A 15,476-nucleotide genomic window follows, 5' to 3' on the forward strand; every position below is an offset into this window, starting at 1 on the left:
ACAACTGTTTGACGTTGAGACATCGACCTACGCTCCAACGTCGAATACTCATGTTGTTGAGAACTACCCAGCCACACCCCTGAACCAATCGTAAGGGTGTTCAGCATTACTTTTTCTTACCAAGATTGATTAGGCAATCAGGCGCATTTGAAGCTAGGTGTTGACACGCAGCATTCAAATATAACATATATATATATTGCTTGTCTTTTACTTTCCATGCATGTACGGCTCGCAACCGCTGGCCTGCACAAAATTTAAATGACGTGGGAGAAACTTCAATCTGTAGCAGATCGTGAATGTAATTATTAGGGAACCCAAGGACTATGGAATACTGTATATTAGTACGACTCAGAGGCGCTTGCACGCGCTGCTTGCACGTGTGTGTGATTCGTTATCTGTGCCTGCAGGCATATGACGGAGCGTACAACGGGTTACACTGCACAGAATACGAACAAAGTCTTGCGCGCGCTGCTTGCACTTGTTCAACGTAGACATGGGGAAAGATGGTAATAATGTGACCCGGGGCCGAAGTGACCAAGCAAGGTAATTACGGTGTTGAATGACTTTGGGATTCTGTCCTTGTTAATTCGCAGCGACTACAGCAATAACAAGGCCTTTTCTTGTTCAAACGCTCTTAGCACTGGGTGCTGTATAAGGGGCCTAGCACACTTGGTGTGTCTGTACACTCCACGTGCAGATTCCTAGTCAATTGCGCGATGGATGCTGTTTCGTCAGTCACGATGAAAGCCTTATCCACAATCCAGGATGTCCAGAACCTTAGTGACCAATTTGGTGCCAAGACATTAGTTGCACGGGGCGGCTATTCCGAGGTTTATCGTGCAGAATGGGTCCGATCTGGCGCTCAGCTGGCTTCGATGAATGTAAGTATGTTCTCTTGGACTGACACGTTGGTTGTCTCCCTTCACTTCCATTTTCCCATCAAGGTCTGTTACAAAGTTCTCAGACCGCCTATCAGCAACATGCTATCTGACGTAGAGCAAATAGAAAAAACTATGAAGGTGAGGGATTTCTCCAACCAGATTAATATTGTCGAAGACACACCTACCTCACCAGCACCTAACGAGGGAGATGAAGATATGGAAGAGCTTGGACCACGGAAATATCGTGGAATTTATTGGTTTTGCGATTGAACGTCGTGATGGAGTACCAGAAGCAGCATTGGTGTCTGAGTGGTGTTCAAATGGGAACCTTGTTCAATATCTGCAATGCAAACCGTCCTGCAGTCGACTGCCTCTGGTGAGTGACATCAGCGATGACACTGACCATTTAGACTGAAGGAGAGAACAGCTTCTCGATGTTGCTCGAGGTCTGACCTACCTCCATGACCGTGACCCTGTTGTCGTGCACGGCGATCTCAAGCCTGTAGGTCAACACGTGTTTTCTATGAAGCCTGCGTGAAGTAATCGGGACCACGCAGCTCAACATATTAATCAGCGATGCTGGGCATGCTAAGTTGTGTGATTTCGGGTTGTCTTTGATAGCGGACGGATTGGCAACAGGACATACATCGTCGGGGCCTGCATTTACATTGCGTTATTGCGCCCCAGAGATTGTGGACAGCGGTGTCAAGACGACATCCGGTGATATTTACTCCTTTGCCTGCATTTGTGCCATGGTGAGCCGTTGTAATTCGCGAATATAACATTCTTGCACTTGACTGAAACTTAACAGATACTTTTTGATGGAAGCCCCTTCCCTTCACTCAAGAATGATGCCCAATTATTGGATGCGTTAAGATTCGGCCGTCCGCCTTGGGACTGGAAGCAATCCTCTCCAGTGGAGGAAGTACTATCCAGTTGTTGCGCAATTTCTCCTGACGCACGACCGACGATGCGGAAGGTCTTTCGATTGCTCGTGGACACCTGCGCTGAGCAAAACTCATTATCAATCCTCAAGATATCCGAACCTAAACCGTTGCCGCCCTCACGCACCGACAGCTCAGTGGATTCATTCCTTAAACAAGATGGAGACCGCGAAGATATGCTAATGACATCCTACTTGGCTCTCCCTCCCTCAATGTCGCAGCCTGAACAATCTCCTTCACATCAAGAGCATGCACTCACGCCAAACGGACGTAGTACTGTCAACGAAGAGTCCTTATATCTGGGGGGGGACTTCAATCCTAACATCATAGCCGAGGAATCAGTTATGGAGATCAATCCCGATCGTGTTGGTGAATCAAGGGTGCCCTATCCTGGGCAATCTGCCCCTGGTACACCCCTCCAACCGTCCTCTAATGATTACCATTCATCATCGTCGCTTCTCCTTCCTAAATGGAACATTGGTGTCCTTGATATGACATCCAGCAAATCCGCTTTTTATGACAATCCTGCAAACCTCAATGCACAGCCAATGGAGACGCCTGACTTGCCCTCTAAGGTGTTAAGATCCCTCCCAGCTCTCGCATTGAAGCCTTCGAAAGTGAGATTTTCAAGTCCAACTCCTTCCGGCTTTCTTCCATTTAGTGCTCCAACCCTACCTTCACCAGGTTGATAAACAGCCAACGGAAATGCGAAAACGAACCGACGAAGATGATGAAGATGGCCCAAGAATGAGACATGCAAGTGGTCATGCACCTGGACCACATGCGTTTGAATATGACGAGAATGTGGACGAAAAGGTGTTTCAAATTTTCTGCGTTAGCCACCGGCCCGGTTTGAGGCTACCTTTTCATCTAGTCACTGGCATCGATGCTAGTCATCATCAATCGGGCCCCAGTCATGACAGCTTGGGCGGCTGTTGTGGCGGAAAGGCTGAAATTTACTCGAGCGGAGGCCCTGAGCATTGGTAACGTCTCGAATCCGCTCACAGCATGATATCTGAAGGCCACATTTTATATCCAGCTTCAGTGTATGCTGAAAAGAATGCCTCTTCAAAGGGTGTCGCGCTTGGCATTTTCCACAAAGATAAGGACTCCGACTTTGAAGGGGGTTCCACGCAACCTTATATCGAATTAATGGGCCGAAAGTAAGTCTCAAATGGGTGGTTAAACGGTATACCAATTGGAATCCTGCGGGTACTCCGGTAGAATGTATGCAAGACACCTTTCCACTTAATGTGGGGGCTCAATCGCTTTAATAGACCTGTAATGAAGACCGATGCGGGGGAATGGCGCGGGATCGTGAAAGGAGAGGCTGCAGAGCCCGAAATGGTGGGTGCTAATCGACTGATATGTGTGGAGTGAGTACTAATTAGGGGCTGGGCTTACAATTTGTTATTAGGCATATAGATATATCCAACGATCATTCAAGCACTTGATGGGTTCTGTTATTGGTTCAATGCAGCTTTTACAAGAGTAAGCGAAGGCTAGCGAAAGCACTCGTCGAAGCGAGCTGATGCTCAATGTCGCGATTGATTGTAGGTCATATTCACCGGAAGAGTTGAACAAGAACGGCTACGATCTTTACTCCCAATTTCGACCGGGACAGGGTGGGTGGGGCCAACGAGGCGAGATGAGGATGCAAACGTTACTGGATCTGCGGCGTCAGGAATAAGCCAGACCTGTGTTTGTAGGGAGGTCGCTCCGATCGATCAAACACGTTTCCCCAGTGACCGCGATATCCGTATGAGTGGCTGACTGCGAGTCAATATGCGTTGTACACCTTTCGAGCTCGTCTGCAACGCGTGCCCTTGTAGCCAAGAGTTTATTCGCGTCAACGATTGTAAAGTATCAGTTGGATGGCATTGACCCAAATTAGCGTCTTCGTTAACGGCGTTACACAATGAGGTGTTGGATGGTCACAAGGATGAGGTTCTTATCAGTGAGGTTGAACAAAACAACCCTAATCAAGATTGGGATCACTATTGGGATCACTCGGGAATTACGGTGAAGAAAATTCGTACGTATCCAGTGTTGCGAGGAATGGAGAGTTAGGCGCGCAGGCTCCGGCTTAGATGTTCCGTTCACGGTGGAGTTGTCGTTGGCCGCTCCTGTTGGTGGCAGACGGAAAACTATTATCGGGCTTGTCCTCCAAACTGCCACTGCCCTTAAGGTCTCCTGTTTTGAATCTCCACGAATATGCTCTTAGCATGGTTCCAAGTTTATGAGGTCTGTGGGCGTTGCGATTTTGTGATCTGCTCCTCATGCTTATTCCATCTAGACCGTCGAAGACAACAGTGAAATCTGGATGATGAGGTTCGGAAGGCTCGTCCTCCGACCCTTCCAGTTATAGACTGACCCAAAATTGGCGACTTAATCCTCTATCTAATGTTAGAGGCTGGAGTCCTGCCTAACCTTTTTCTGGGACGTAGCTGGCGCTGTGATCGATGCGCCAATGACAAATTCATCGACTCAGTTGCCGGGTTCAGTACTCGATCTTGACATTGGCTGTTGTATATCTCTCTGACGGATTCTGGGCCCTCCTCGTCCCCCGTCGCACTTGGGGGTTCCATCCGATCACGGACCCTTTACCGCGTGTGTGAGTTCTTGATATCTAACCTGCAAACTTCAGGCTGCTCGGCATGCTCAAACTGTTGAGCTGCTCCGTGATTGAACTATGGTAGTAATTCGACTCGGCCGGGGGAAGGCGTTCAAATTACCTCCATTGCAACGGGGGCCAAATCAAGTGGCGTCTTTAATGAAGTCATATGCATTCAACACCCCGATGTTTTAGTAGGCAGGACTCCAGCCTCTGTGACTTCGTAATATCAGTCCCGATGGGAGCTGTGGCGGTCCTCGATTTCCATCACGCCTTGACACCAAGCCAGTGTCCTGCGTTCAATATATACGTTGGCCACCATTAAATAATTTGTATTTGACCCTTTCCAATTTCAGACTCTCCCCTATATCACAGATGAGTCAAACTTCGGCGCCAGCTCATCATCTGGCATCATACAGCCTAGATTTAGCTATGTCACCCGATCAGCCCTTCACATTAATTCATCTAGGGTTCAAAAGATGTTATGTCTAGACCACCCGAGGCCAGTGATGGGTGTAAAACTTGGGGGGAAATTATCTATGGTACGGAGCCACCGCAGCTCGATCAGTCATGATCATCATCGACCATCATTGGAATTTCTTTACTCCAGTAGGATTCATGGCGTAAAGGCGTACAGTTCGCCCCAAATCACACCCGACTAACCAATCATGTCTTTGAACTCCTGATGATTCACTGATAGCAAATCTCAATCCCAGATCTAATCAACATCCGTAAAACGGGAGAATGGAGAACAACGGGGAATCCGGACTCACGGGCAAGGGGAAGAACCGAGCATGCATGAACTTCATACCTCAATCACTTGGACTGTGCCGTTGTTAATGGCGCTTTACTTTGTGAAGAATCATTTGCCATCATACGTTGCTCCTCAGGTGATAATGTGAATAGCGATTGCTTCTGGCGGTCGACCCAACGCCTCGCCTTTATATAAGTTTTGTTTGGCCAGGTGGAGGGGCAATTGAATAAAGGCTAAACGAGACGCTATTGTTTGCAAGCACGCACTGGTGAGAATACATGCTCTCCCTCGCCCCAGTCAGCGCAGAAAACAGCATATGATATGCAGACTTTAGCATACGTTAAATTGGAGCGAGGAAGCCAGAATTTGCGAATGGGGGTCACGTTCCTCAGCGGTTGAGGGGTGGCAAACTTACAAGCAACACTGAATGTGGACACAATATTTGAGGCCCCACCCAGCCTCGAAAGGGGCTGAGTCCCTCTTATCCTTCGACGGAACGTTTCACTGCGCGTGTTCCCTGATAAAGGTCGAGCAGAGTGGCTGGACATGAATCATCAACAAGGCATCACATGCTTCCGGCGCTTATTAATTTAGAAGGCGCTCAGCGCTTCTTACGTGGGAAAATGCAATGCGACCCCTGCGAGAAATGTTCTTGGGACGCCGCATCTAGAGATGCTAAGCCTTTGCTGTATGCCCACGACCTACCTGTCAAGAAACGGTCCAAACTGCATGTCTTTCTGCTTCGCACTCCACGGCCTTAAATTTGCCGGATTTGCCAAGCGCAACCGTTGCGACATTAGCGCCACTACTTTACTTGAGCCTGGCCGATCGGAGTCATCAAAATAAGTTCTCGGTTCATCACATATCTTGTGTCATGCTTGGGTCCCTGGTGATCATGTGCATATTGCGTCTCTGCAGAGGTTGTTCTCAGTCAGGCAGGACTCCAGCCTCTATGACTTCGCAATATTATATAGAGTTCTCAGTGGAACCTTGGGCTCCCAAAGTGATCATTGTGAAGGAGCTTCAGCTTGGAGGCATTGTTTTTTTACGGTGCGACACTTGCTAGAAGAGCATTCGCGTTTGAGATGAAATTTTATTCGGCGCCTGTCGCTCTGGTTCTTCTCAATCATTGTGCTTCAGCAAGCACAATTATGGCTCCTCGGGACAGTAGACGATTCGCGTCTCAGATGCTTCTGTATAGCTCTCATCTCTGTGGAAGCACTATTTCACGGGGTTTACGCATCCCACCTTTCCGCATCACTCTATTGCAGTCAAAAGAACAGGATTCTGTGATCCGACAGTCAAGTAAGATCCGTGCATACTGGTTACAATGCGATCATTGAATTAGTCCATCAGGGCCTATACTGGGCATCTTGATGGTTTGTGCTGACACTTCATTAATGATTGATCGGGAGACTTGGGCAGCTCATAAAGGCTTTCTTACAATGCCCGCCATTTGTTCTTCTACTTCTTTGATTAATGGAAGCTGATTATACGACCCGTATCTAGCGAAAGTGGATTTCATCCTGGCGTGTATTTTCAGGCCGGGATGTTCGAGCGAGCTTGGCCGCTCATGGGACTCGTCAGCTTAAATTTTCGAACGTCAATACTAATTTTATTCAGGGTCCATGTAAGATCGATATGTCCCCTATGCAGCAGAAGGAAAATCCCTACGAATGGAATGATCGCGCGAACGTCTCCCTTCTCGACCCACCCCAAGTGGTATAATCCTGAGTCCACCCACCCGCTTCCTTAGCGTTGGCATTGGCTTCTCCTATGCCGATTTTCGGCGAAACGATTGAAATGACTGAAACGCTGCGAAAGATCTCCAAGCGTTCATTTCCCTCTTCTTCGAAACATTTGGCTCTTTCAAAGAACGAGGCTTCCATATGGCGGGATAATCATATGCTGTTCGTTGACGCTTCCTCGCATGCTCTGCCTACAGCACGGATCCCATGTTGAACTGAAGAGCCAGTATCTTCCCGTATTTGCTGCAGAGGTCTGTGACCAAAATCGCACTATTTCTGCCATGAACCGATCAACCTCAAATCCGTAATCATTGGAAACAGGAGCACTGGCTTCGTTGAGCATGTATTATGTTTGTTCCCGCTCTACGCGCTCCTTAGACCACCCTCCTTTAGGTGCCCCATAAGATTCTGCGCGGCATGACATCTTTGAAGGAACCTCTTCTCGATATTGCATCATGCGTTAAGATCAAAGTCGCGGTGCGCACTCTCCTGGCATTTCCGCTCCGCGGAACGTCCCTCTGCCAGTAAACGATCTTCATAACCATCCAGATTCCCATCTGCAAGAATATATATCATTCAAAAGGGTTGTCGTTGAGCGTTTCAATGTGCGGATTTCTGTGACCACCACATGTCAAGCGCGTTCAAAGCTGCAGGCACGAGGATCCTCGACATTCTCAGGCATAACTTCTATATGGCTCGTGCTCAATCAGGCCGCAACCATCCAGCCTTGCATTGGAAACTCGCGTCATCGAGAGGCACTTTGCATGACAGACCAGAGATCAGGAAACTGTCAAGGAGTTTGACTACTCTGCCTGCTCTGGGGGCTTCCTCTGTTATGGCCGCTAATTTATTTCATTTACTATGGTCGCGTAAGAGATACATAGATTAGTGCAGGCCCGTTCAAAACATTCAACCCAAAACCAAAAGGAATCAGGAGAGCATCTCCGACTTCATGTGCGCATCACGATAAGATATGAGCCATATCTAATACCGCAGGCTTCACTTTGTGCTCAGCAGCTACGGCTTCCACCATTTCACGGGAAATAACGATGACTTCACTCTCTGTACCGTTCGAGGTTCTCACACGACTGAGCAATCCACATTCCTCCATAGCAAAAGCTGCATCCTCCGGTCGTAAGTTGGTTGCCTTTGATATATCCATCAAGGTGCATTTAATAGTGAGGTGCGTCGTTGCACTTCCGTCAATCTCTGAAACGGTAGTTTGAGTCGTTCGAAACGAACCAAATGATGGTTCTGAGATATGTTTTGAGTTAAAAATCCAGTGAGGGCCTCAGGCAGGCTGACCTTCAATGAGTGTTATATAGGAGCTTTGTGGCAGACCAGCGAGCGTCTCAGAAACTTCACCTTCGAAACCCTTCAATCGTTTCCTCCGCTTCAAAGTTGTCGGACTCGATGGACTTGAGGAAGACGCATCAGACACCACTTCTGCTGGCGCAACGGTCAGCACTTTACTGTTGTTTCTGCTATCAATAACATGGTTTCAGCACGGGCCCCCACGCTCACCGAAAGAACCGGACCAGTACCGCTACCCAGTAGGCCAGATAACTGCGTAATCCCAAGTCTGATAAGGGTCTCTCAGGTGTCCCAAGCTTCCCTGACCGCCTGGAAAGTTCGTAGCCTGGACAGGACGTAAATTTACGTAGTGGGGGGCGCTCTCGTGATGCTCACTGAATTCGATCAACAGCATACCATACCCTTTTCTCTGATACGGAGGCAAAATGACAATGCAAGCAAGATTATAATCGTCATACGATACTTTTTCCTAAATGGAAGGTTAATAACGGGACATGTTCGCGATCGACCAACAAACCTTGGAGAAGAATCCTAATACATGATCCCTTCGTGAGTCGGCATCAGTCAATACATAGAACATAACTAAACCATGGGAAAATGTCAGGGTCATTGAGGCTTCAGATTGGGCACGAGAGCACACAATTTTCGCAGTCAAAGAATAGCGTCTTGACATCAATGAAAAACTTTCCAAATAAGGAGAGGTTTTGGCAGTATAGCTAGATTGGAGATCGAGTATTAATACCGACCACCACCAGTAAGACCCACTTTCTGTTGAGCGCCATCAACTTCCCAAATGGTGTGAGCACCCCGTTGATAGACCTTCCGTCCAGGAGGGTGCGAGACATCGCATGTCCTCTATACATGGGGCCAATGGTCGAATGAACGCGAGGCTTTCAAGACTGGTTAACTGCAAGGAACGCTCACGGAATGCACTTCCCATGTCGCGCCGTCCTTCATGTACTTAAAGCATCGGTCACAAACATAAAGATTTGCCTCTGCCGAATCTTCATCGGCATCGTCTGCGCTGCCAACAAGCATCTTCAGAGCGGCAGCAGCAGTATGGTCATCCACACCTAGAGGGTACGGGGAGAAATACCTGGGTTGTCTGTTCAAGGTCAGCACAAAGGGAACGGTGCCTGATGACGCACCATGTTTTAATTTTCCAGTACCCAAATACAACCTGGGGGTAATTTCGGCGGTACGTCTTCCGCTGCTGTTCTAGGATACTTCTCTCCTCATCGTCGTGAAAAAGCGTGTCACTGTCAATATGAGATCCAGGCGTTAATGCGCTTTCACTGGCAGAATCGAGGGCTTCCTAAGAACAGCAGACCCAGTTATCGAAGCGTACACCTCAAAACTTCAAAGAAGGTACTTCTAGCTTTCGCTTCTGTGCCCTGGTGGCCCGGCTCGACCTCCCTTCTCTAGTCTCTGCACCATTCTCTGCCTGCAGCAGATGCAACGCTTCGATATCCACCCATTCATCCAGTCTCTTATCAGAGTTCGTATAGTGAACATACGCCTTATTGTTCTTTCGCTCTATAACCTCTGCTTGCACTAATAAAGTGTGGTTGGTCAGTCGGATTGTCCCGTTCCGCCCTGATGGTTCATCACACCTGCGGTGCCATCGGACCTCTTTACATTCACGAGAGCAGGAGCTTCACGAGGCATTGGAATATAATTCAAGGACACGCACGCCCAGTCACTATTTGAGATCAAAGCGGGCGCGACAACAACCCGTTATATTGACGGCTGTTGATGCCGAGGGCCACCTCACAAAGGTAAACACAGTCAAAACGAATTGTGAGTTCCCACGCATGTCAACCACAAGCTCACTGCTCGACTCTGAGAACATGTAGTACGTTCCCCAACTTAAGAATTATGCGCTTTGCCCTTAATAATGAGGTCTTGGCAATAGAAGTGATCCAGGGGATTCAGAACTTACATAAAAAACCTCCACACGCCCCTACAACGACGATCAACCTGAATTCAACACAATTGGATAGATCCAAATCACCTATCGGACGAATATTCACGGTCTGGATTGAATTGTTTTCAGTGTTTGTCACTTTGGTTGTTCTCCTCAGCCATCTTGCTTCAGCAAGCACAATCTACGCCCCCCGCCCAGTGGACTATGGTCTCGCCTGCATCTTCGCTATCGAGGCATTATTTCACAGAGTCCACGCATCCCGCCTTTCCGCGCCGCTCTATTAGAACCGAAGGGACAGGATTCTGTGACCCGACAGTCAAGTATGTAAGGTGCGCACGCACACACTGGATACGGGGGGACACTGAGTTATAGCCTACGCTAGGCACCTCGATGGTTTGGGTTGACGAGGCCCTTTCTTTTAGTACCTCACGACGCCCATCATATGTTGTTCTACTTCTTTGAGGGTCGAAATGACCCAGAGGGGGGGCGATTATCCGCTCCCTACCGAATTTCGTCATTAAGGGCCCATACATGTCCCTTGATGCGGCAGAGAATGGGACAGTTTGGAATCCCTACGGATGGAATGACCGCGTAAACGTCCTCTTCCTCGGCCAACTGCAAGCAGTGTATGTATTCTTGACCCTTACTAGCGCTGACTTACTTGGCACTGGCTTTTCTTATGCTGATTTCGACGAAATGATTGAAAAGACAGAAGACGCTGGGAAGGATGTTCAAGCTCTCTTCCAAAGGACGAGGTTTCCATATGGCAGCCTGAGGCGAATCGCATAGTGTGGGTTTTACGTTGCTTTGGATGCCCTGTCTGCAACTCGGATCTCATGTTGAACTGAAGGGCTGATACCTTCCCGTATTTGCCGCAGAAGTGTGCGTGTCGCTACCATAAACCAATTAACTTCAGGTCTGTTAACCTTCAACCAGATACTCATCTGTAAGAAGATAATTCAAAAAGGTTGCCGCTGTAGATTTCTGTGACCATCACATGTCAAGCACGTTCAGAGCTACAGGTACGAGGAATTCCGACATTCTCAGGTGCCACTCTTATGTGGCTCATACTCAATCAGGACGCAACCCATATGGCATCACAATGGTAAATTCACGAGGCCGAATGCATACTTTTTCCCCTCGATCCTTCACATCCAGCCTTGGATTGGAGGCGCTCGGATCATAGGAACTAATGATCTGGGTTGCGAACTGTCGGTGGATCGATCAGCTTGATTGGTCTGGGCATGATGGCTTTTCTTCCAAGCCCTCCGTCATTGGAAGGTCAACGACAAGGTGGCGGGCCAAACACGGCCTGCAAATGGACTCATATTTGCTACCATCGATGGAGCGGGCACATGCATTTGAACAAGAGGCTAAACCAATATGCCTAGGCATCCTACGATAAGCCATTGGAATATCTGACGATGTTCAATCGCTGGCTTGTAGGGGAGGAGTTGTAAGGCGAGGGTAGCGGGCGCGTGATACGACAGTGGCCCTGAGTAGTTCTTTCGTTCCCTAGCGTGTATGATACAGGGAAACTTCGTGCTGCCCCCTTAATCATCCAGCAACCAACCTAGCCTGCGTTGGTCCATCGGATTTTAGGGGTTCGTTGCCATAGACTGATGTCCAAAGATTGGGGTTTCATGCGCCAATTCGTAAGGGTGTCTGTGTCACCCTAGCACCAACCACTCCTCCAGTGTTTCATGTTTCATTTACTATTATGGTATAACTGGACACAAAGATTAGTGTAGATCATGAAAACACGACTCGAGCACATTACGACAACTCTCAGCAGTTACGGCTCCCACCAATTCAAAAAAGGTATCCTGGCTTCAAACGAAGTCCTTGATCGTGGGTGAAGTGAGGGGTGTAAGGAATAAGCTAAAGGATTTGCTCCACGTGTCATGCTGGAGGTTTGTTGATGCCGAGAAACGTTTCGTGATAATTAAGCGGAGTCACCCGAGCCCAAATGGTGGCGCTTTAAGGCCGCTCCATGTCTTTGTGAGAAGTGTCAAGGAGGCGTCGTACACCCTCGCTCCTCGCTCTATGTCTTTCACTTGAGCGCTTCACACCTGCCAAAATGATGTCGATCAACCAATTCGGGGCGCCTATGTATTGTGCCTGAATCACCGATTTCATTTTCCATACCTACCTTTCATCAAACGTGGCCCTGCGACTGGCTCCATCTCACTTAAGTCTTTCCAAAGTCGTTTGGGCAAGAGATTGCTCAGTGGATACCTGTTGACCCACCTGCAGCCTTAGTGTACGAGCCAAGTACTTGCCTTTCAAAGTTCAACTAGTCGTTGTTTTTATGCTTGTACCCTCTGATGGTGATCTGTTTCGATGATGAAGCCACCAATTCGCCTGTGCAGTTTGCGAGCGGCGTCCGGGCATCCTGGGTCATTCTTTCTAATCAATTGGTGCACCAATCAATTCAGTTGGTGCGCGTCCTCCCCACTTGAGTTTCTTCTCATATCCTGAGCAGCCTGGGGCATAGTTGCTGGCAACGACTCTCAGGTCCACAGTGCTTACAAAACATCACCGAATATGATACAAATTTGGGTCCTTTGTGTCTTACTTTCCAACCCTACACAGTAATTTTTACGTCGTAGCGCGGAGACCCCAAAGCCCCTGCTAATATGAAGATTCTGGGAGTCTTCTTATTTTAGCAAACACTTGGGGCTGTTTCCACTACTCATTTCAAATTTCGTGACCCCAAGCGCCCGGCACAACGGTTGAGAACTGCAAGCCTGACAACCGCGGATGATCTCGACGGATGAAACAGACTCTCCTTTGTCCTCAGGCAATAATTCAGTGGGACATTTTAGTGATCGACCACTAGTCATTTAGCGGGAGCTGACCACCCTCGCCTTTGTCGCACGCGTGTTCCCGAGATGTTGTTGTCAGGGATTCATGCTTCCTCGCAACCCCTCGGAGGGGGAAGTCAGGCCATCCTCGTTGCGAAGTCTCGAGGCTCATAAAGCCCGACAATTGGATCTGCGCTTGCTTCTCCGTAAAATCTATCGTCCCATCACTTCGCGCATCGCTGATTCTTGCATGCTGTCTTACCCCCTGGCGAGGTGAGTCTAGAATTTAGAAGAGGGAAAGTTACTATACATCCTAGGTCTACTGGTGAGTACTGCTTGATTTGAGTTTGGACTTTGTGCCTAGTTCATATTCAGGTTACACCACGAGCTAAATCATTCATTTTGTCTTCGCCAATTCTCTTTGTCTTACGCCGTTTAACATGGAGTCCTCACGCTCATACACGACCGACACGACCTCAACGATCGGAGGTTTTTCAAACCAAAACCTCCTCCAAATACCTCCTCCTAGAAGCTCACTCCTTCTCTTTCAAGCCTCCCTGGGTGATATCCAGTCCGTCGAGGCTGGGAGGACCAACCCGGGTATCGAACTCTTGGACAGGTCGTGGGCAGCGATGAGGCCTGAAGCGAGACACCACCTCGATCGTGTTGCGAGTTTGGAAAAGTCAGAACATATTGAATTCTGGAGAAACCGAGGAGGAGGCATAGGTGTATTTGAAGGGAAGGCCTTGGCGATCGAAGAGGAAGTAAGAATGTGGGAGATATATGCCGAGGGTTTCACTCTGGAGGCACAAAAAAGGCTGTCCTTCGATCACTTTCCGTCTGGTGAGACCTCCACTCAGGTGCGTTGTGTTCCCGCCTATTCGAGAGCGGGGGTTCTTACCGTCAGTCACTGCGCAACGACTTACACCATAGGATGCTCAGCTAGATGGTCAATCCGCCTTTTCTGGGCAAACTCAAGAGGCCCAAATACAGGATCCGCTTTGGGATAACCAAATATCCCCTGATCAGGGATACTTCGCATCCACCTCCCCAGTCATTAACTTCATGGATGTATCCGCACCTCGAGTGGTACAAAATCCATTAAACCAAGTCCCCTCATCGAATATCTTGACGTCGCAAGCGAACTGTCTTGCCCATATGGGTGGCCCAGACCCTTTTGATGAGCTTCCAGCTATCCAACAAAGCTCTGTCTCGCTAGAGGAGAACGTGTTAGGCTCAGTTGGATCTAGTCCAGAGATTCCTTTTGGTTAGCTGTGTCGGTGGTGTTGCCCTTCAAATCACTAATATTCTGCCCAGAACAAATATCGTCACTATCTGCGGACTCCCACCCGTTCACCACTCCACTTTCGAATAGGGAGTTACAATCTGCCACATTCTATGACCGCCGTGGACGCATTGACTTGAGACGCCTATCACTGCCACCCCTGCCACTGGCATCCGACGATGACTTCCCCCTACCTAGCATCGCTGGAACGATCCGTCGGCCCCCTAGAACGCAAAGATCGACATCTGGAAGCGAGATTGGCGTTTCTTCACCAGAGTCTCACCCAGATAGACGTCAGAATTCAGCAGCAAAGGCCCCAAGTGAGCGTGATAGCAATGGTGCTAGAAGGCCCAAAAGGCAGGGGGGCTTCAGATGGGTGCCATATGATGCCAATAAACCCAAGGCTCACAGAACGAGGCGCGCCGTGGAAGCATTTCCGCCCAAACCCGAGAGTGATGGGGAATATCTATTCGATCTACCCGGTTCGAGTTCACATAGCGGACATTGATGCATCCAGGTAAGCGATGATTTGATCTGAGATTCATGAAGACCCTACATATCTTTATTTTACCCTTTCTTTTTTCCCTTATCGTGGTGTCACTTCCGTTAGTGGGACATGGCTTAATTCCATTGTAAATTAGTGCATTGCGCGGCCTTAGCGGTCAGAACATGCGCATCTTAATTTTTCTTTACTTCTAACTAATGCGATCGAATTCCCTCATTCCCTCAGTGTTCTTCGTTCCGTGTCTACTGTTTCTGTGTATATCTTTGCCTCCTCTCCTTTAGATCATTTGGACCCTCTTCACATCTAGCACAAATCCCAAGCCAATATTTGGATTCCGATGACACGAAAGTTGGGAGCAGAAGAAGTTCACCTTCCGAAAATGGAAGTCAATTGAACGATCCATCATTATTGTCGTACTTGAGCAACCATCGACTACCAGGATACGACTATAATAGGCGAGTTCTGGTGAGACGAATATTGAACGGTGTATTTTGAAAGAATGGGCGACGAGACTCTCGGGGATATCGGTCTGGCTAGACACCCGGATCTACCCTCCCCTACCTTTCCAAGTCTCCACCATAAAGAATCTTCAGAAGTTGACATTCCTCGTTTGGGGTTGGAGGCTCGACACGTCCTAATGCCAGCCTCTGATATCGCACCCAGCATCCCGGTGGTGGAGCTAATGAATGTCTCGTCC

The 15,476-nt window shown here is 48.5% G+C and overlaps 6 protein-coding genes across 6 annotated transcripts; 4 read left to right on the top strand and 2 right to left on the bottom strand.

Moving 5' to 3' along the window:
• Nucleotides 1-633: 633 nt before the first annotated feature.
• EI90DRAFT_2282676 (kinase-like domain-containing protein) lies at nt 634-1,526 on the top strand. Its single transcript, XM_039052816.1, has 4 exons — nt 634-881; nt 945-1,019; nt 1,075-1,257; nt 1,309-1,526. The coding sequence occupies exons 1-4, from the start codon at nt 717-719 to the stop codon at nt 1,417-1,419; spliced, it is 534 nt and encodes a 177-aa protein (XP_038921370.1). The 5' UTR covers nt 634-716; the 3' UTR covers nt 1,420-1,526.
• EI90DRAFT_2282659 (uncharacterized protein) lies at nt 1,479-3,842 on the top strand. Its single transcript, XM_039052815.1, has 8 exons — nt 1,479-1,636; nt 1,710-2,442; nt 2,522-2,641; nt 2,700-2,808; nt 2,865-2,988; nt 3,103-3,172; nt 3,243-3,316; nt 3,383-3,842. Exons 2-8 carry the CDS (start codon nt 1,852-1,854, stop codon nt 3,513-3,515), a joined length of 1,221 nt encoding a protein of 406 aa, XP_038921371.1. The 5' UTR covers nt 1,479-1,636; nt 1,710-1,851; the 3' UTR covers nt 3,516-3,842.
• A 916-nt stretch (nt 3,843-4,758) lies between these two features.
• EI90DRAFT_3037733 (uncharacterized protein) lies at nt 4,759-5,754 on the bottom strand. The gene is made up of 3 exons (XM_039058807.1): nt 5,460-5,754; nt 5,213-5,378; nt 4,759-5,157 (listed from the first exon to the last, which is right to left on the bottom strand). The coding sequence occupies exons 1-2, from the start codon at nt 5,739-5,741 to the stop codon at nt 5,256-5,258; spliced, it is 405 nt and encodes a 134-aa protein (XP_038921372.1). The 5' UTR covers nt 5,742-5,754; the 3' UTR covers nt 4,759-5,157; nt 5,213-5,255.
• A 2,148-nt stretch (nt 5,755-7,902) lies between these two features.
• Nucleotides 7,903-10,107, bottom strand: EI90DRAFT_3144075 (acyl-CoA N-acyltransferase; the record flags this gene model as incomplete). Its single annotated transcript, XM_039065090.1, has 12 exons — nt 7,903-8,001; nt 8,026-8,195; nt 8,247-8,422; nt 8,466-8,580; nt 8,631-8,724; nt 8,773-8,837; nt 8,896-8,971; nt 9,021-9,110; nt 9,180-9,293; nt 9,352-9,570; nt 9,628-9,868; nt 10,025-10,107. The coding sequence occupies 12 exons, from the start codon at nt 10,105-10,107 to the stop codon at nt 7,903-7,905; spliced, it is 1,542 nt and encodes a 513-aa protein (XP_038921373.1).
• A 576-nt stretch (nt 10,108-10,683) lies between these two features.
• Nucleotides 10,684-11,076, top strand: EI90DRAFT_3037740 (uncharacterized protein). Its single transcript, XM_039058808.1, has one exon. The coding sequence runs from the start codon at nt 10,714-10,716 to the stop codon at nt 10,969-10,971; it is 258 nt and encodes an 85-aa protein (XP_038921374.1). The 5' UTR covers nt 10,684-10,713; the 3' UTR covers nt 10,972-11,076.
• Nucleotides 11,077-13,429: 2,353 nt separating this feature from the next.
• Nucleotides 13,430-14,782, top strand: EI90DRAFT_3117552 (uncharacterized protein; the record flags this gene model as incomplete). Its single annotated transcript, XM_039063005.1, has 3 exons — nt 13,430-13,849; nt 13,923-14,256; nt 14,307-14,782. The coding sequence occupies 3 exons, from the start codon at nt 13,430-13,432 to the stop codon at nt 14,780-14,782; spliced, it is 1,230 nt and encodes a 409-aa protein (XP_038921375.1).
• Nucleotides 14,783-15,476: the final 694 nt, after the last annotated feature.

Source organism: Cantharellus anzutake, assembly GCF_015039405.1.
Source record: "Cantharellus anzutake strain C23 chromosome Unknown EI90scaffold_6, whole genome shotgun sequence".
Taxonomy (NCBI): domain Eukaryota; kingdom Fungi; phylum Basidiomycota; class Agaricomycetes; order Cantharellales; family Hydnaceae; genus Cantharellus; species Cantharellus anzutake.

Coding starts and splice junctions, on each gene's coding strand:
- EI90DRAFT_2282676 (XM_039052816.1), top strand. CDS start 717: ATGGATGCTGTTTCGTCAGTCACGATGAAAGCCTTATCCACAATCCAG. Junction 882..944: donor CTCAGCTGGCTTCGATGAAT/GTAAGTATGTTC, acceptor TTTCCCATCAAG/GTCTGTTACAAAGTTCTCAG. Junction 1,258..1,308: donor CCTGCAGTCGACTGCCTCTG/GTGAGTGACATC, acceptor AGGAGAGAACAG/CTTCTCGATGTTGCTCGAGG.
- EI90DRAFT_2282659 (XM_039052815.1), top strand. CDS start 1,852: ATGCGGAAGGTCTTTCGATTGCTCGTGGACACCTGCGCTGAGCAAAAC. Junction 2,809..2,864: donor AGCGGAGGCCCTGAGCATTG/GTAACGTCTCGA, acceptor TTTTATATCCAG/CTTCAGTGTATGCTGAAAAG. Junction 3,173..3,242: donor AGGCTGCAGAGCCCGAAATG/GTGGGTGCTAAT, acceptor ATTTGTTATTAG/GCATATAGATATATCCAACG.
- EI90DRAFT_3037733 (XM_039058807.1), bottom strand. CDS start 5,741: ATGTCCAGCCACTCTGCTCGACCTTTATCAGGGAACACGCGCAGTGAA. Junction 5,379..5,459: donor GAGAGCATGTATTCTCACCA/GTGCGTGCTTGC, acceptor ACTTATATAAAG/GCGAGGCGTTGGGTCGACCG.
- EI90DRAFT_3037740 (XM_039058808.1), top strand. CDS start 10,714: ATGTCCCTTGATGCGGCAGAGAATGGGACAGTTTGGAATCCCTACGGA.